The following is a 21,392-nucleotide window of genomic DNA, read 5'->3' as shown; positions in this document are numbered from 1 at the left end:
CAGTTTTACACTATAATAGAATGCCCCTCAGCGTATTACCACAAGAAATAGACCATCTTCAAATGATGTGTAAAGAACTATAAAGACTAGCAAATGAGAATTATAATCATATAAATGTAACAACAACAAATGACAAGATCATAGTTTATTTTTTAGCGAGCGTCAGGAGAAAATGAGAAGTAAATCACAGACAGAAGTTCGAGGTACATAAAATATCTTGTTTCAGTTAATACACATTTATCACATTACTTCCTGATACCAAACACTATTAATACATAAGACAATTATAAAAATCAATGATAAACCATCCTGAAGATTTAATGAGAATGCTGATTTATGATCTAGACAGTATATAGAATGGAATGGGGTTTTATTGTCTTCTCAACACAATTCTTCAGTAATTTTGGGGTGGTGCAGAGGGACTTCATATTGTCAAGGGACCTACCAGTGTCTATGAAATCTTGCACCTCACGATTTATATGAACTATTAACACCACTACAACCAAATCATTCTTTGCTATCTCATAAGCAGAACACTTGTTTCACAGTTTGGTGACATAAGTTTAAGTGTACCGGTACTAGCTACTAGATTGTCGATTGAAAAACTTTCAAGATCCAAGACTGTGTAACCCTCAAATCACAGTTGAAGACTTGCATATTTTGGGAATGCTAAGAGAATTATATGTTCTCGACTACGTTTATACATGTAACTATTTTCTCATCATGAGTTGTTAGTGCTTTTGAACATCATCATTATTAAATGCATAGACAAATTGAACGTGTAGGTTTAAAAATTTCAACCTATCATTAAAGACTGAAGAAAGACTGTGTAGTGTGTAAATAAAGACTAAGAATAAACTGTGTACCTGTGTAATTTTTCTGGTTTTGGCGGTAATGCAACTTTAAATTCATCCTCCACTTGGTGATCCAAAGCATCAAAAAAATCTTCATCATCTGATGGGTTTGACCCTGAAAATAGATTTCATATACTTTATAATTATCTAATTTCATACAAAGTGTTATGTCCATTAACAACATTGACAGACAGCTTTTGTAAGGTTCATACAATATAGGAAATTGAAATATACCATATATCAAACACAGCTTTTAGCACTGACTAGAAGCCAAACCATAACCAATAGACTAGAAGCCAAAACATAACCAACAAGCCAACAGTGGGGCTGATGTCCCCCGCTGAAATCCCCAAATAAATAGATGACACATATTAATTAATCGCATATCTATTTTGTTTTCAAAAGTATCGAGCAATCAAACTGATTATCAACTATACACTCAGTTTCATCACTCTCTATCAGATAGAATCAAAGTTATCTTGCCGAAAGCATCGACCAAGGAAATTGCTTATCTCTACTTAGCTTTAGCTCGATATGTTAATAATTGAACTCAGTCAAGACGAACATCTACATCAAGGTTAAACATTCTACCTCAATTAGAAGCAGAGTTGTTATGTTCCAAAGTCTTGACCAATCAAAATGCTTATTGCTTCTTAGCCTAAGCAGACGATTCTCATCATCGAACTTAGTCAAAGTATTGATGTAATGAAACTATAGTCTATACAGGGACAATAAGCATGAACATTTACTCAATTCGAAGATCAACCAATCAAATTGTTTATCTCTGCTTACCATAAGCGGAACGGACAGACAGACAAACAGACAGACGGACGAACCCATTTTAATAGTTCCCTGCTTTCTTCGAAAGGCGGGGGACAATCAAAGTAGGAGAGTTATTGTTTTCCAAAGTCTCGACCAATCAAATTGCGTATCGCTCTGCTTACCCTGAGCAGAAAATGCTCATTATCAAACTTAGTCAAGGTATTACTGTAATGAAACTATACACCAAGTTTCATCAATCTCACTTAATTAGAACTAAAGTTATCGTGTCCCAAAGCATCAACCAATCAAATTGCTTATCTCTGCTTACCCTAAGCGGAAAATGCTCATCTTCGAACTCCATCAAGGCATTGACCTAATCAACACATACACCAAGTTTGAACATTCTAGCTCAATTAGGAAGAGAGTTATCGTGCCCCAAAGTATCAACCAATCAAATTGCTTATCTCTGCTTACCCTAAGCGGAAAATGCTCATCTTCGAACTCCATCAAGGCATTGACCTAATAAACAGATACACCAAGTTTGAACATTCTAGCTCAATTAAAAGTTATCGTGTCCCAAAGCATCAACCAATCAAATTGCTTATCTCTGCTTACCCTAAGCGGAAAATGCTCATCTTCGAACTCCATCAAGGCATTGACCTAATCAACACATACACCAAGTTTGAACATTCTAGCCCAATTAGGAAGAGAGTTATCGTGTCCCAAAGCATCAACCAATCAAATTGCTTATCTCTGCTTACCCTAAGCGGAAAATGCTCATCTTCGAACTCCATCAAGGCATTGACCTAATAAACACATACACCAAGTTTGAACATTCTAGCTCAATTAGGAAGAGAGTTATTGTGTCCCAAAAAGTGTGACGGACAGACAGGCGGACGGACAGACAGACGGACCAATCAAATTGCGTATCGCTACGCTTACCCTGAGCAGAAAATGCTCATTATCAAACTTAGTCAAGGTATTACTGTAATGAAACTATACACCAAGTTTCATCAATCTCACTTAATTAGAACTAAAGTTATCGTGTCCCAAAGCATCAACCAATCAAATTGCTTATCTCTGCTTACCCTAAGCGGAAAATGCTCATCTTCGAACTCCATCAAGGCATTGACCTAATCAACACATACACCAAGTTTGAACATTCTAGCTCAATTAGGAAGAGAGTTATCGTGCCCCAAAGTATCAACCAATCAAATTGCTTATCTCTGCTTACCCTAAGCGGAAAATGCTCATCTTCGAACTCCATCAAGGCATTGACCTAATAAACACATACACCAAGTTTGAACATTCTAGCTCAATTAAAAATTATCGTGTCCCAAAGCATCAACCAATCAAATTGCTTATCTCTGCTTACCCTAAGCGGAAAATGCTCATCTTCGAACTCCATCAAGGTATTGACCTAATCAACACATACACCAAGTTTGAACATTCTAGCCCAATTAGGAAGAGAGTTATCATGTCCCAAAGCATCAACCAATCAAATTGCTTATCTCTGCTTACCCTAAGCGGAAAATGCTCATCTTCGAACTCCATCAAGGCATTGACCTAATAAACACATACACCAAGTTTGAACATTCTAGCTCAATTAGGAAGAGAGTTATTGTGTCCCAAAAAGTGTGACGGACAGACAGACGGACGGACAGACAGACGGACCAATCAAATTGCGTATCGCTACGCTTACCCTGAGCAGAAAATGCTCATTATCAAACTTAGTCAAGGTATTACTGCAATGAAACTATACACCAAGTTTCATCAATCTCACTTAATTAGAACTAAAGTTATCGTGTCCCAAAGCATCAACCAATCAAATTGCTTATCTCTGCTTACCCTAAGCGGAAAATGCTCATCTTCGAACTCCATCAAGGCATTGACCTAATCAACACATACACCAAGTTTGAACATTCTAGCTCAATTAGGAAGAGAGTTATCGTGCCCCAAAGTATCAACCAATCAAATTGCTTATCTCTGCTTACCCTAAGCGGAAAATGCTCATCTTCGAACTCCATCAAGGCATTGACCTAATAAACACATACACCAAGTTTGAACATTCTAGCTCAATTAAAAATTATCGTGTCCCAAAGCATCAACCAATCAAATTGCTTATCTCTGCTTACCCTAAGCGGAAAATGCTCATCTTCGAACTCCATCAAGGTATTGACCTAATCAACACATACACCAAGTTTGAACATTCTAGCCCAATTAGGAAGAGAGTTATCATGTCCCAAAGCATCAACCAATCAAATTGCTTATCTCTGCTTACCCTAAGCGGAAAATGCTCATCTTCGAACTCCATCAAGGCATTGACCTAATAAACACATACACCAAGTTTGAACATTCTAGCTCAATTAGGAAGAGAGTTATTGTGTCCCAAAAAGTGTGACGGACAGACAGACGGACAGACAGACGGACAGACCCATTTTAATAGTCCCCTGCTTTCTTCGAAAGGCGGGGGACAATTAGCTCCTATTGTTACCAACTTAACCTCTGTGGCTGAAATGGTGGTCTAGAAAGAAGGGAATTATTAGCTATATGAATTTTCCAAAAAAAAACAACCCAGAAATGTTATCAGGCGTTCTAGAAATAGTAAACATACCCTGCCTACTTATATATAACACATTCAATGTTATTTATAAGGTCGGTAGCTGGTTCTTGAAATGAAATGGGGTTTAACGTTGGCTGTTAAAGATGCCTTTGCCCTTCCCATGTACAAACTGGGTGATTTGATATATTTGGACTAAAAACATATTCAAACTAATTAATTGATCAAAAGCAGACAGACCTAATCGTCTGGCTGGCACCCTCTCGGTTATGTCCTGCGCACGCTCCATGGATGTTTTTCAATGAATCCAGTAATTTTCTAGTAAGATTTGGTGTCTCGACTTTCCATATATACCATGTCATATTTTTATTGGAAATAACCATCCTATAAATACTTTTGTGGGAATGTGTCTTTAACTATTTGGTCATCCAAGATTTGTGTGTTGACTGTACAATTTATGTCCGTCAGTACTACATGATTCCCAATATTCAGAAATAGACAAGATGAGAAAGTAAATTACTCGAACAACATACATTGAACAAACATAAATAATTCATGACACGTGTTACATATAGGAAATCGCAACATATGGTGACAGACGACAAACATTGTCTTTAACAATCCACCATAGCTGTCCCACAGTGCAATGTCACACAGTCGTGCAGCTTAACTTATCAAACTTGAAAGTTATTAAAGAGATGTATAACGTGTAACTGTAATAAGCAATACCCACAATTGGCAACCACCAATTGACTGGCAATGACAAAATACAAGTGTGTAAAAGTAGGTAATTCTATAATAATGGCTTTCACACTCCGTATTCAAATGTTCACACAATTTTTTCTTCTTTTCAATAAGGCATTAACAACCAAATATAACTTTACTCAATTATTGAAACATTTCCAAGACAGTTCAATGAATTTTTGATTAGGCCACATGTTGAATCTTTAAACTAACCATTGTACACACCAATAGTAACAATTCTCTTTGATCATTATGGCTATTATGAGCCATAAAAATGTGACTGTAAAATATTCTTTGTTCTTTTATTTAATATACTATTCAAAAAAAGTAGGGGATATTTGATTTTGGGGGCATAATACTAAAATATGCAAATGACTACGAAAAAAGTCACTATAGAACCTAACAGAAGAAACATTTCCAATTACATGTGACGCCTAAACGCACCAATAGCTACCGCATGGAATGCAGGTGATGCTTGGGATCATCATGGGGGTCCAACCCAAGATTTGCACGACTCTGACTTTGAATGTTACAGTCATTGTGGCATTGAATTCCAGGGTGGAAACATCAGTTTAATTGTTTTAGTGACCAGAAAACAAATTTTGATATGCGTCGGCTTTCCCAAAATGAAAGGTTACGTGCCCTTGGCATGCTACAGATCGGCACAACACAGGCGGTTGTGGCGCGGACGATGAATGTTTCTCAGTCTGTCATAAGCAGGCTATGGTCCAGATACCGTGATACACAATCTGTACAGGACAGACCACGCTCAGATAGACAACTCAAGCCCAGGATCGATTTATCCGTACCTTGGCCTTGAGAAATCGTGTCATCACAGCAAATCAGATCAGCGCTCGTCTTCAAACAGACACTGGTGTGAGAGTGAGTGGCCAGACGATTCGGAATCGACTGCATAGGGGTCACCTTCGCGCCCGACGTCCTCGCGTGATCCCTTGTTTGAGAGATCATCACATTCAGGCAAGACGTCGTTGGTGTAGGGATCGTCAACACTGGGATAATCGACGCTGGAGCAATGTGATGTTTTCAGATGAGTCAAGGTTCACTGTTGATTTTTTGGACAGACGTAGGAGGGTGTGGCGTCGTCGAAACGAGCGCTTCCAAGACGTTAACGTCATCAGACATGATCGATTTGGGGGTGGTTCTGTTATGGTGTGGGGAGGCATCACTGTTGCTGGAAGAACGGCTTTACATGTTGTTGCAGGGCGTGTTACAGGCCAGTACTACCGGGACAACATCTTGGCAGTCCATGTTGTGCCGTTCGCACGACGTCATGGCCGCCGTTTCATCTTCCAGGATGACAACGCAAGATGTCACAGTACCAGGATCGTTACAGGTTACCTCCAACAACAGAACATCACCACATTACCTTGGCCAGCACTGAGTCCCGACCTCTCCCCCATCGAGCATGTCTGGGACATGCTTGGACAGAGGTTACGTCAACGTCAACAACGTCCTGCCAATGTCCAAGAACTTGCTGCTGCGTTGCAACAGGAATGGGACAATCTGGACCAAAATGACCTTAGACGTCTCATTAGGAGTATGCCACATCGGATCAATGCTTGTTTGGCAAACAGAGGAGGATTTACCCGTTACTGACTTGGTTGTGATGCTGTGGTAACTTTGCTGTTTGACCCCGGGTATCATTTTACCCTTATAATGGTCAGTCTGTGCCTTACTTAGTCTAACGATCATTTGGAATAAATCGATGAATGTGAACTTCATTTCATTTTGTCATTTGTTTCTTCGTCAGTTTCATTAGGTGACTTTAATAACACTTAAAAATCAAATATCCCCTACTTTTTTTGAATAGTATATTAATAATAAAAGTTCCAATTTAAAGACACCTTCCCAAGTAGAAACTTTGTGATTTGGGGATATATTTGGGCTAATATGTCTATGAAAAAGTTTGCTTCAAATAACTCTCAAATCATTATACAGATTCATTATACAGTGTAATCAGATTCCACAAACCCTTAGATGATAACCAAGGCTTAAAGTGAACAAAAAAACAAAACATGTAAATGTATAGAGTTTCCCTCAACAGCAAAGGAAATAAAGTAAATAAAGTAAATAAACTAAATTAACTGAATTGACTAGGTGACAATTCCGGGTCAAATACAGTGACATATATAAATTGCAAAAGCAAAACTACCAAACTTGTATAATCCAGCATATTGTATTGATCCCGAAGGATGTCGGAAGTGACAGAGTCCACTGTATCAGTATATGCATTTTAAAAATTTAATTTAGAAGTATTCTAACAGCTTAACGCCTGTACATTTTCCCTTGCTTATCTCATGATAGCCTTCCTTGTTAGATGTAAACATGCTATTTTGGTTGCCAACTAATTTCTGAAACATGGGAGGTTTCAGGATACAGTAAGCTATAATTAGCTATTGTATATTATATTTTTATACAATGCTCATGGTGATCAGCCTAGTCAACCTTAATATAAGGATAATAAAGCACTATTGATAACAACATTGCTACTTTAATATATTTCATTATACTGTTTTTAAATAATTTTAAGTTTCCTCCACTCTTACAATCGACTGAACTCTTAACACATGTAATGAATAAATCAATAGTTATTTCCAATATCTTATTAACACTGGCTATCTATATAGTATGAATATGTACTCCATTTACAGATAAACCTGACTAATTGAAATGACATTCACAAGAATGATTTTCAATGTCTCATGAATATCATTAATTTAGTATGATTAAGAGAATTGCATGCAATGCTCAGGTTGGAGTAGTACTTACAGAGGTATTATCCCTTTCAACAAGAAAATTATGTTTCAATAAAACAAACTTCCACCAGAATATAAGTTGTCCAAGCAGTTATGAGCTAAGCAAGTAACAATTCAAACTAATTGGATTATAACTGAAGCCTTTGATATTTGAAGGTGCCATCAAGATTTTGTAACAAAGGCAAATAACTCTGAAGGGTTTGACCAAAAAGGGTTTTTCCGTTTAATAGGATAGACAAACAATGTAATTTTCAGAAAGATATATTACAGTCTATTATAAAGTGTTAAGAAGATTTTTTAACAAAGGGACACACTGATGGACATATACAACCGCATTATTCAAATATACTGCTTGAGACCACTATATACTAAAATTAGTGGGCTACTACCTATTTAACCTATAGATTTCCAAATCATCTCAAATGTTGCCTACAATCTATGTCGGACATAACTCTGTAATTAATTCATGGCAAATCAAAATTTATTTTTTGCCGACTGAGGAACATTTAGAAATGCATCTTTAAATAAACTTACCTAGTTTTTGTCATATGCAACCTAAGAATAATGGTGCTTTTACACATATAATTTCACAGAAAATACATTTCTCTTGAATCTAAGAAAGACTGAACTTATTACATATTTACTTGCCAATAGATAATACCATGACAACTGATAGGAAACATATCATAAAACCATTTTTATCAACCTACCCAAAATAATATTACATTTTACATCCCAACTACTCCATAAAATAATTCTCTTCAATCTATATCCATGGAACAGTAAACTGGGTATTATGTGATTGCAATAGATAATACCATTGATTTACTTGTTAAGTCGTAACTCACACAACCATGGTATATTGAAATCATTACCCACTACAGTCAGCTATTTATAGTAACATGACTCATATAAAAGCTGGACTGTGTTTTAAACATGGATCTGATGTTGATCAAACAGAAATTGAAATAAACCAAATAAACATTCAATACTATTGAATATTCTCAGTCAATCTCTATAACCATGCTTTTTAGGCTTAAAAATATAAAAGTAAAAGAGGCGATTTTTACTCACTCTCTTAAGGACAAGAGATAAAGATTTTAAAACTAATTATTTCAGAAACTGAATTCAAAGTTATATTAAAATTAATACTAGGTGCTGATGACTTTATTTTCAAAATATGTCGAATTGGTTTTGAGACATTGTGTATTCTGGGTATTTCAACAACTCATAAATTCTGTTTTTTTCTCATTTTATATACTGGTGTACATTTAAATGACAATACTAATAAAATTTCAGGTAACTTTTTAATTTAAACGTAAAATTTTATGAATTCAAATAAAACAATCACACATTTTGCAGTCTATTCAATTATCGCTTTATGATCACTATTTATAGAATACCTTCCTCACAAAATCATGTACTGTATCTAACAACTAGCGACCAAGTGTCACGATTGAACCTTCACTTTACTTCTTTCCAGTTTGTAAGAAATCAAAATATTCGTATGTATTGTAAGAATACAAACTTGTACGATTGTGATGACGTAAATATTCTACTCAACATGGCCATCAAAACAACACACTGTGGTTTATGTCAGGATAACTGACTGACATTGTCATTGAATTGAATATTTGTTAACAAGTGCTAAATAAACAACCGGTCTGAACCCGATTGATATTTTGAAGTTTTTACAGATTTTTGGAGAAAAAAATGAGTAAAAGAAGTGTTTTCTGTGAAATTCCATTTCAAAATATGAATTTCGTATATGAAGACTAATTTTGTGATTTCCAGTCCTAAATTGGTTTTGATATTAAAAAGAAAATTAAATAAAGTGTTTAAAGTCTCTCAAACAGTCAGCCATGTTTGGTAAATAATAATAAATGAAATAGAAATATGATACTTAAAGCTTGGCGCAGACGGTCAACTTTTCGTCGCTTGTTGCTGCAATAGGCAACTAATGGCAACTCCGAGCAATTGGCAACTCGAGGTCTCCCGTGTGCGCTGACTGGCAACGAGAAGCAATTTTTCCCCGGATGTATCTGGAATGCCGATATCACGTGATCATTCAAAATGGCCATCTTGAAGTATCACATGACAGTAGAGCGCTCGCTGATTGGACAGTTAACCAGTTGCTTGTTGCCTGTTGTCGCCTACCGCCGAAAGACGAGCAATTTTGAAGCAACAGATGAACAATTTCTCGGCGACGAGCGATTTTCTGTTGTCGAATATCAAACATGTTTGATATTTGGCAACGAGAAGCAACTGCAGGCAACTATTGTTGCCCGTTGGCGCGGACGAGCGATTTTTTCTTTCAACGACCAGCGATTTCACTGTTGCCTGAAAGTTGCTCGAAAAAGTTGCCCGTCTGGGCCTGGCTTTACTAATCAAGTAAATCTTACTCATAGACAATACAGGAAGACATTTTAACAAAATGTAAAACTAAGAGTTTAGTTATAGGGACTGAATTAATTAATAGCATATATCACAAATACTGAAACCATGAAACATTTAATCTGTAGATGTGATGTATGTATCTGTATTATCTAATACATATCATATATACAATGATATAATAGCAAGTTATAACACAACACAATAAACATTTTATATAACAATTTATCACAATTATGTATTTCATACTAGTGGCACATTACATATTCTAATTGCCTTGTGTGCCAAGATTAGTGTGAAAACAAAAGACTGGTTTAAATGGTGCTAATCCTCAAATATTCAATAAAGTTGTATAATAAATGCTAGATTTACAAGTACAGTCTTACATGTGCATACAGTGTGAGATGTGATTTTTGAAACAGGACCCAGGTAGTCGGTATGTGACTTTTATTAAAACTGTAAACTTATTCTTTCTTCACAAAGAGGGGGTCGCAAATTCATATGATATTTATGGTCATTTTTTAGGTAATATTAAGCATATTATCAAACAGATATAGGCTGATCATTGTTAAAGATGCATTAATATGTAAGAGCTAGTTCTTTATTTATTTAGACATTTATTCACACGATAAGCCTATGATCAACTCTCTAGAACAATGGATGGCCACAATTTAAATGGATTAGAACACCCGAGAGATTTACGATAAAATGGATAATTGAGTCTAGATTGTCAAGTAATGATGCTACAGTGATAAATAATCTACACTACATGTTCAAACACTCAAAATAAAATGATTTTGAATGAACTTTTCAATATATTCATTTTTCATTATCTATTTTTGAACTATTATAGCAAGAACAGCTAGCTCTTTGTCTAAATCTTACATAATGCATCTTTAATATTTTTTACTTAGTGAACTTTTATTGTATTCCCCAAAATTTACCTGGATTTTGTGTTGGTTGGTGAAAAGATTTCCTAGCTTTATTTTCTAACGAGGCCTGATCTTTAGCCAGCTGTTCTACCATTTCCTCCAATTTCAATCTCTGGTCGTGTTCATGTTGTAACATCTTCTGCCATCTACGACCATTCACTTCTGCTAATTCATAGAACTCAGAACATGCCTGAAAACACAGGAAATTACTTGTGATAATGAATTTAATTAACCTAGTAAAACTAGGATAAACTGTGATGACAGTATTTTACATTTATTGGACCTGGTTATCAGGATTTCGGGGCATAGAAAAACTTCTCCGCTGATCAACTATAAACATTTTACTTGTTGTGGTGCTTTCAGTTTTCAATAAGTATAAATATGTTTACTGTGATATTATTCGATCTATATTATGATAAAACAATGTCAAAAGATAAACAATATTTAACTTGGGGCTAAATGTGTCAATCATAACCTTTAAATTCTTGTTCAAGGCTTTTTTTTTATAGACATACATTTGATGGTAGAGAATATTGTGGTCACTCTACTGTACATTAGGTAACTCTACAATTCTATTCAATTACAAACTGTAAAAAGAAACCGTGTAAATATCCTATTATTAACAGTTTTAAAATTGAATCTTAAAATCTGATGGGATTGTTTGGCTATAGGCAATAAGGCTTATTTTTGTTTTCCTTTATTTGTTTAATCAACCTTATTTAAGAATGCTTCACCAGAGTATAAATGGAATTCAAAGAAAACAGATATTTGTTATGAATATTTAGCTTATAAATTGCCTATCAGTCACCATCTTTAAGACTATTTCTTGAAAACTGCTGGATCGTTCGGCTATATGAGGGCATATTTTCAATAGCATTGATTTGTTTAATGAAACTTTTGCAAGTATGCTTAGCCAGACCACAAAAATGGAAGTGGAAAAAAAAAAGCTACGTCATGAATCTATAGGCTGATTATTTATGTTGATATGATGTACATGTACATGGCCTGAATAACTATAAACTTTAATTTTAATCAGAGACGAACTAGAACAGTAACCTTACAACTACTAATGAATTTATTTCAATCAATATGAAACAGGTACTTTGTAAATCACTAGTCTGATAGTTATTTTTCATGCAATTATTTATTGATTTAAAACATCAGACTTGTAGATATTTTTTATCAAAGATCTGCTAATAGAAAATTAAAAATAAAAAAAAAAAACAGCGAGGATAATTGTTATCATCGATCATAACACACTGTAACATTATACGTCGTAACATTGATCATAACATTATATGTCCTAACATTAATCATAACATTATACGCTGTAACTTTGATCATAACATTCATTATAAGTCTCAACATTGATCATAAAATTGTATGCTGCAGCATTGATCAGAACCTTTTATGTCATAACATTCCTTTTCCAAATACAATCATACCGTTGACAGACCAAAGACCACTCAAACACCCCCCAAAAAATCTGACATTTTAAACAACCAAACACTTTTAATGAGATGTTTCTGGACAGCTTGAAAAACTACAGACTTATTAAGAAAAATAAAATTTGAAAACTTCATGGCAAATCATGGATATATTATTTCTATCTTGTATGTATATGACTTACCTTACTCGACAGAAAACTCATTTCTCTAAGCTATGATAAACACTGATACCGGTAATCCAACTTTCAAAATCCTTTAATACTACTTAGAATTATAAAGAAAACTGATCACAAATTATAATCTTTTCCATCAAGAAACTTTTTCTTCTGGACTCAAAGGCCACAATTTCCTTGTATTAGAAAATAATTTTCTAGTACAGTTAAATTTAAAATCACCATAAAAGTGTAAAAGACAATCACATCTCCTGAACAACAAATCACAGTATGATGAAAGAGAAGATGGTGGTCAATGACTTTGACTCAATGAGCTCATAGAGTTGATTGATAACAACGATAATATTTTTGTTTGTTGAAAAATGAAACTAATTTAATAATGTGTACTTGATGGTGGGTGAACTGAGCTAATTTAAGTGATCATGTGACTGGACATATCCCCTTGTAGTTGATTAGTATGATTAACTGTAAAACACGAAGATACTATAGTAAAAACTCAGAATCCAAGCAATATCTTCAATGATCAACCAAGTAAGTAATCTATACTAAAAGCTGCTGATCATTGCAAATCCCTTCAAAACTACATAATTGTGAAAGCGAAATTTCTAGTGTTTATCAATCCAAAAGAGGTTCACTTTCAGTCAGTATTTACAAAGATATTAATGAATTGAAACTTTCCCAACATCCACCATCTTCGGCAGACGACATCAACATGTCATCGCCCCTATTTTGTTTAAAGTAAAATCTTTTGATGGACCTCTTTGTCATGCGATTGATATAAAGCCTTGAGATTATCCACCGTAAAAATTACATATTGTCCAAAAAATGAAAATGACGGTCAGGGTCTTTAAAACTAAAATATAATCAAGCATCACTAATTTCTATGAGATAAAACATTTATATTAAGTAAATTCACAAATACTGTCAGTTGCACTAGCACCATATAGGTCTAAAATTATATACCACAATATTCAATAACTCACAGTAAATTCAGTTTTTGGTTTACCATATTGCCTATTTATGTAAAACCCGCCATATCTACCAGATAATTATATTTTACATGACATACTTACAATATATAAGTTTACAGGGCGTTAATAAAATCAATAGATATAACAGTGGGGGCCGAATACCGACCGGTTAAACAGATGTTACCATCAAACTTTTATTAGTTTGTCTTATCATCCAACATTAAAACCTGGTATACACTTCATAAACAACATAATAATTTTGAGACTAATAAATATGCTTATTTAGCAGTGTTAGGAGTACAATGCTAAAAGAGATAAAGATTTTATATAGATAGTAACCATTCTCAAGCATAATTGCTATGATAATAAATCAAGTCATGATTATCCATTTTAACGTTCAATTATTAAATCTTTTCTTAAATCCATTTAAAGATACATTATGGGAGATTACATAAAGAGCTGGCAGTTATCACTATAATAGTTAAAAATGAGATAATGTAAAGGGAATTTGCTGAAAATTTCAGTCAAATTGATCTAATCGGAACCAAGATTTTAGCAATTGTATTTTCGGCCTAGCCTCGATCATCATTACTAAAGTCGGTACATAGTCTTGATTATCCATTTCATGATTAAATTATGAATGTAAGTCAAACAGCAAATCGGAACCTAATCCAATAAACATCGCAGGCTAGCGATGACATTGAGAGTTGATATGGTCTGGATAAGTTAATTAATGTCAAATTAATAATTTAGATAACATTTCAGGTCTAAAGAAAGACTTGCATAGGCAGATTAAGCTCTTGCATAATGTATGTTTAATATTAATAGCACGTTAATTATTTGCTTGTCATGTGAATAAATGTCAAAATAAATTACATAATAATTGAAGCCAGAAAAAAAAAAGACCTGCAATAGGCAGATTTATTTGTTGCATAATACACCTTAAATAAAATATGATGTCTTCATCAAAACAATTTGAAGAATTTGATGTTTTCATGGCAGTAAACTCCAACCAATAACCATATCATAGACTTACACATTTTTTCTAGAGGACACAGCCTTACCAACATGACACTCACTATCACTATGAGCTCAATATCTAACAATTTTCAAAGTCCTCACTAACCTGTGGGAAATACAAAACTATACTAAAATAAACAAATGTTTTATAAAACGAGTCCAAAGTCAATATTAAATAACCAGTATCGCCATGACATTCAATCGCCAACTGCCAACGGCTTGTTCACAACTGTATTGAATAACCCAATTTACAAATAAATTACCAGTATAATATAATGAAGGAGGAGTATCAATCCAGAGATATATCCATTTCAGTAAAAAAAACCAAACTGTTTTTACTTTGTTAACTTAGTGACAAAGGCGTGTCTTGTTTCAAAATGGTAATGGTTGTTTGTGTCAATTTATGCAATGTTAGAAGCCTTTATTTAAACATTTGTGCTTGTTTTTCTGTGTCAATTGATCTATGAAGGTGACTACAAAATAGAGTGTGACTAGTCTGTATATGAATTGTCTCTTCTTACAACAGGTTTGTTTGTTAAAACTAAATGATTAGGTCAATAAATACATATCCTGTTGTTTTATGTGAGATTTTCTACGATACAATGACAAAATGCACCTAACATACAGGTTAAAATCAATATTATGACATGTTCTTTCCATTTAATTTAATATACTATTCAAAAAAAGTAGGGGATATTTGATTTTGGGGGCATAATACTAAAATATGCAAATGACTACGAAAAAAGTCACTATAGAACCTAACAGAAGAAACATTTCCAGTTACATGTGACGCCCAAACGCACCAATAGCTACCGCATGGAATGCAGGTGATGCTTGGGATCATCATGGGGGTCCAACCCAAGATTTGCACGACTCTGACTTTGAATGTTACAGTCATTGTGGCATTGAATTCCAGGGTGGAAACATCAGTTTAATTGTTTTAGTGATCAGAAAACAAATTTTGATATGCGTCGGCTTACCCAAAATGAAAGGTTACGTGCCCTTGGCATGCTACAGATCGGCACAACACAGGCGGTTGTGGCGCGGACGATGAATGTTTCTCAGTCTGTCATAAGCAGGCTATGGTCCAAATACCGTGATACACAATCTGTGCAGGACAGACCACGCTCAGGTCGACCAAGGTCGACAACTCAAGCCCAGGATCGATTTATCCGTACCTTGGCCTTGAGAAATCGTGTCATCACAGCAAATCAGATCAGCGCTCGTCTTCAAACAGACACTGGTGTGAGAGTGAGTGGCCAGACGATTCGGAATCGACTGCATAGGGGTCACCTTCGCGCCCGACGTCCTCGCGTGATCCCTTGTTTGAGAGATCATCACATTCAGGCAAGACGTCGTTGGTGTAGGGATCGTCAACACTGGGATAATCGACGCTGGAGCAATGTGATGTTTTCAGATGAGTCAAGGTTCACTGTTGATTTTTTGGACAGACGTAGGAGTGTGTGGCGTCGTCGAAACGAGCGCTTCCAAGACGTTAACGTCATCAGACATGATCGATTTGGGGGTGGTTCTGTTATGGTGTGGGGAGGCATCACTGTTGCTGGAAGAACGGCTTTACATGTTGTTGCAGGGCGTGTTACAGGCCAGTACTACCGGGACAACATCTTGGCAGTCCATGTTGTGCCGTTCGCACGACGTCATGGCCGCCGTTTCATCTTCCAGGATGACAACGCAAGATGTCACAGGGCCAGGATCGTTACAGGTTACCTCCAACAACAGAACATCACCACATTACCTTGGCCAGCACTTGGCCCCCATCGAGCATGTCTGGGACATGCTTGGACAGAGGTTACGTCAACGTCAACAACGTCCTGCCAATGTCCAAGAACTTGCTGCTGCGTTGCAACAGGAATGGGACAATCTGGACCAAAATGACCTTAGACGTCTCATTAGGAGTATGCCACGTCGGATCAATGCTTGTTTGGCAAACAGAGGAGGATTTACCCGTTACTGACTTGGTTGTGATGCTGTGGTAACTTTGCTGTTTGACCCCGGGTATCATTTTACCCTTATAATGGTCAGTCTGTGCCTTACTTAGTCTAACGATCATTTGGAATAAATCGATGAATGTGAACTTCATTTCATTTTGTCATTTGTTTCTTCGTCAGTTTCATTAGGTGACTTTAATAACACTTAAAAATCAAATATCCCCTACTTTTTTTGAATAGTATATATTCAATCAATATTAAACAAGCATTATACAAGAGCTAAATCGGCCTACTGCAGGTCTTTAGGCCTTAAAAGTTATATAAATTATTAATTAGACATTAATTAACTTACCAAGACAATAATCAACTCTAGATGCTATTGGATGGCTCCGATAGTAAGTAAATTTAAATATATTTTGCGGTTGATGCGGTTACCGTAAAAATGGACAACTGAGACTTTGTTCATAATGGTAGTAATAATGGTAGCAAATGACAATCGAGGATAGACTGTAATTATATCGCCGATAACTAGGCTCATAGTGCAGTAATTTGCAAACTGTCGGCTCTTTATCTAATCTTACCTAATGCTCCTTTAAACATGACTTTAAATACTAATCATACCACTTTTTAGTATTATCGCTAATTGTACTACATGTATATATAGTATTACAGCTAATTATACTACTTTTTAGTATTATAGCTAATTATACTACATGTTTTAGTATTACAGCTAATTATACTAAATGTTTTAGTACTACATGTACATTACTAATTACATTCCTACATGTGTTACATAGTATTACAGCTAATTACCATACTACATGTATTAGTATTCAGCTAATTCAATGTCGGACAGTAAAATAAATGTGACCTAGTCCCAGGTACTATATGAATTACATTAGAAAGCATAGCTAATTCAATCCTAAATGATAAAATAAAACTGACCTACACCTATTAGTATTACAGTTAATTCAATGCCTAATGATAAAATCCATTTTAAAGGCTTGTGGACTTCAGTTCTAATTTCTCCTTACAAAATAACACCAACAGTTACACGAGTCTACTCAAGAAATTTAACTCTTCACAAGAGAAGATAAAAATCTCCAATGATGTAATGGGTGATTTTCCGTTGTGAGGCTATACTTCACTTAATTGCCTGAGTATAATTAACTTAATTTAAAATCAATTTGCAGGGAAAAAAGTAGATTTCTAGAAATGGTGTCTGAAATCCATTGGGTCGACCTATGTAAGGATGTCTAAAATTCTCTTATCTCTGTCATTTGAGAAATCAAGCAAATTCAATTACAAGTCCCCCGTTATTTATTTCCAATCAGTCACACAATCTTAGACATATGTACAAATAATGAAATTTATGATCACTCTAGCAACAGAAAATCAAACACCACCACCACCTTGTAATTTTTAGTAACTGAACATTTGTGACAGGATAGGTGTGTAAGGACACTCTGATTAAAATATTATATTTGTATATCACGTATAATTCCCTCAACAATACATCAAACAATCATAAAATAACTAGTCACGAGAATCAACGGACTCATAAATACTTAAGTATAACAAAACTTGAAATGAAATATATTAATAACCAAGACAACCAGAGCTAGTCTGACCAGTAATATAACATTGAACTGGCTTTCTCTGAAAATCAGTAGGGCGTTAAACCCCATTTCATTTCTCCGAAAATATTGTCTTTATTAGCCCAGACGGGACAGAAAAGTAGGACGTTTGACCCTATTTCATTTCAATCCTCCAAAAATAAACAAGACATACTTGTTAATTGTACATTAAGTTGGCAACAAAACATATGCCCACAGCAGCTAAGTCGTCCGAGCAGTCAAGAAGGGTTGTCATTATTTTTTCTTCTGCCAGTAATGAAAACATTTACAAGACACTAAAATCTGATTCTGAGTAACAACTCATTAAGTAATTATCAGAAATCATTAGAATTTGTTTGGCTTCTAATAGTTCTGCCCAACACTAATATTCAGTATACAAAACATTTTATATCAAGGGCCATAACTCTGGAAACAATCAGATATTAACAAGATTTTTCAAAGTGATCACGGGCTATAACTCTGACAGTAATTATCGGAATCAATAGGCTTCTTCGTTTCATGACCTTAAATACTGTGTATAAATTTTAAGTCGATCAGATATTAACGGACAGGGGCAACGGCAATATACAACCACATTACAATGTGGGCGTATAAAAAGCATTTTTTTTCAAAATAAAAACAATCAATCTCTATTTTTCAGCATGTTATCAAGAGAATTGCCAATAAACAATTAAATTTTTATGATAAACTTTATGACACTATATCTGCTACTTTTGCAATTTATCTCCACCCTGGCCACATAACTTTTGAAGCATGAGCAATAATTCTGTCAATAATAATAATATAATATTTGAAAACTTTAAAATACAAGTTGCATTAACTTCTGCCAAATCTTATTTAATCTACCCTGCAGCCTGACCACCAAAGTACAGTAAATGGATGAGGTTATTATTATTTATTGATTATTAACAGAAAATAAAGAATTAATCATTTTGTTCAAAGTCGATGTGAAGATGTGTCTTATCACATAATATGATCAGTAGAGATAAATAATACATCTTAACACATTGTCAGCTAACTTGTCTCAGGTGAAGAATTCAACATGCTATTTCTAGATATTAAAAATTATAGGACTTTCCATCATCAATGACATCAATACTTTTTATATCTTCAACAGAGGCTATTTCTAGATATTAAATATTATAGGTCTGTCCGTCATAAATAATGTTTTTTATGTATCTTACGTTACATCAGATATAATATATTAATTTTTGTACATATTATAATATCATACATGTACAGGAGAAGCACAATGATTAGGTTGTGACAGTTGTATTAATAACACTTTTTATCAGATTATATCAATGAGTGGGGGAGTATTAAAAATAACTCATTGACTACCACTAAAATAACTCGTGACTACCACTAAACAAACTGCTAAATAAAATCTAATAATCTCTTAATAAAACTTGTTCAATATTTATGTTTAGACATTTATAACATGTATTTAAAATTACCAGCTATATACAACTTGATTAAATCCTGTCTCTCTTCCTTATGAACATCAAACACAACATAACACAAAGCCGGAAAATAGCATCTATATCTTATCTACACCTAACAACAACAGTCGACTAAGGTCAAAGTTCATTTAAACACAATCAAACTATTATGTCCCCAATCTTTATGTAATATCTCCAATAAGGTTCAATATCTTTATCCTAATCATTTAAAGGTCCTTTGTACACTCACTGCATCAATCAAGACTACAAAATATAACTACAGTTGTTGCTACTCGTGTCCTGTCCCTCCAATTTATTTGAAAAAATCTGAGCAATAATAATGACAAAATTTGTTGCAAGTCAAAGCTCAATTTTGTACAAATTTAACCAACGGAAAAATTTTCACGTCAATCAACCAGCATCAACTAGGTTATAGAAGCTATTCGTAGGCATGAGCTTGCTCTTACCCCATGAGACTTTATAATAATTAAAGTATTGGAAGTTCTATCCTTTCAAATGGGCGAAAAATGTAAATATATTAATATGTTCAAAATCGTGAATTTTCCATGTTTTTCCTCAGGTCTGATTTGATGCATAATTGTTAAATACGAACAAAATGTTCTTAGGAAGTCTTGTTTCATGATCAGTAAAATTTATAAACTGTATCGAAATATAGATTTTTTTTTTTGCAAATGTATCAATTTTTGGCACTTCATACACAGTTGACGGTACTTGTTCTGAAAAGTTTTATGGTAAATTCTTAATCTATATAACATTCTCTTACAAACCCCACAATTACAAGAATATAGACTGACTGGAAGGAATAAAATCAGATCACAAAATTTAAGTCATATAACTGTAGTTTCAAAACTTGCAAAAGGGTACCCCGATTCAAATGGTATATCTCAGTCAATATTAATGCTAGAGTCACATAACTTTGCAGTTTTACATATAAATTTGCACGTTTACTATAACATATATTTTTGTCATAATTTTCTGAGGGGGTCACTTTACAACTTTCTGAGAATTTGGTCCACTTGACATGGAATGATCAAACCTACAGATGGTGAGATTCTTTTATTATTGAAAGTCATTGCTAAGAAAAGTAGTCTCTTCTCACTTGGCCTGAATTGATATAATCAAGGGCAATCTAGATGGTAATGGTTGACAATAAAGCCTTTAAGTGAACAAGTCATGAATGGAAATTATTGGAATTCCATAGGTTTCTTTGTTTTACAAATTAAACAATGAATATAAATCTCACTAACACTGTAACCCGGGTATCATTTAATCTTGTGCATCTAGCACTAATTTCTTTCACATTCGTTTAATATCAAATCTTTGTTTAAAAATTTGTGAAAATCGTTTAAAATCACCAAAAATCATCTAATTTGTACTTGTGTCCAGTTTTAAGCTGACTAATTAATTTTGATAATGAGTGTTCAATTTACAAGTATGTAATTTCCTGACCATTGTTAAAAAATTAATCATTATACATCAATAATCAATTGGGTTGTTCATTTTTTAAAAGTGATCGAGAAATTAAACACTTGTAAATTGGACACTCATTATCAAAATGGAATGGTCAGCATTAAACTGGATGATTTTTGGTAAATTTAAACAATTTTTTACAAATTTTTAAACAAAGATTTGATATTAAACGAATGTGAAAAAAATTAGTGCTAGATACACAAGATTAAATGATACCCAGGTTGCAGTGTAATGTTAA

At 34.3% G+C, this 21,392-nt stretch overlaps 1 protein-coding gene across 2 annotated transcripts in view; it reads right to left on the bottom strand.

Annotated features, from left to right (window-relative positions):
* LOC126824628 (oxysterol-binding protein 1) overlaps window positions 1-21,392 on the bottom strand; it is a 57,915-nt gene that overhangs the window by 13,461 nt on the left and 23,062 nt on the right. For both annotated transcript variants that reach the window (XM_050553895.2, XM_050553896.2), the window contains exons 4-5: window positions 11,036-11,213; window positions 867-969 (exon numbers count right to left, since the gene is read on the bottom strand). In XM_050553895.2, the coding sequence (XP_050409852.1) occupies window positions 867-969; window positions 11,036-11,213 (281 nt within the window). The remainder of the gene's footprint in view (window positions 1-866; window positions 970-11,035; window positions 11,214-21,392) is intronic.

This window comes from Patella vulgata, chromosome 6 (assembly GCF_932274485.2).
Source record: "Patella vulgata chromosome 6, xgPatVulg1.2, whole genome shotgun sequence".
In the NCBI taxonomy this organism is placed as follows: domain Eukaryota; kingdom Metazoa; phylum Mollusca; class Gastropoda; family Patellidae; genus Patella; species Patella vulgata.
Note: the sequence above shows the minus strand (reverse complement) of the source record. Positions and strands in the feature narration are given on the sequence as shown.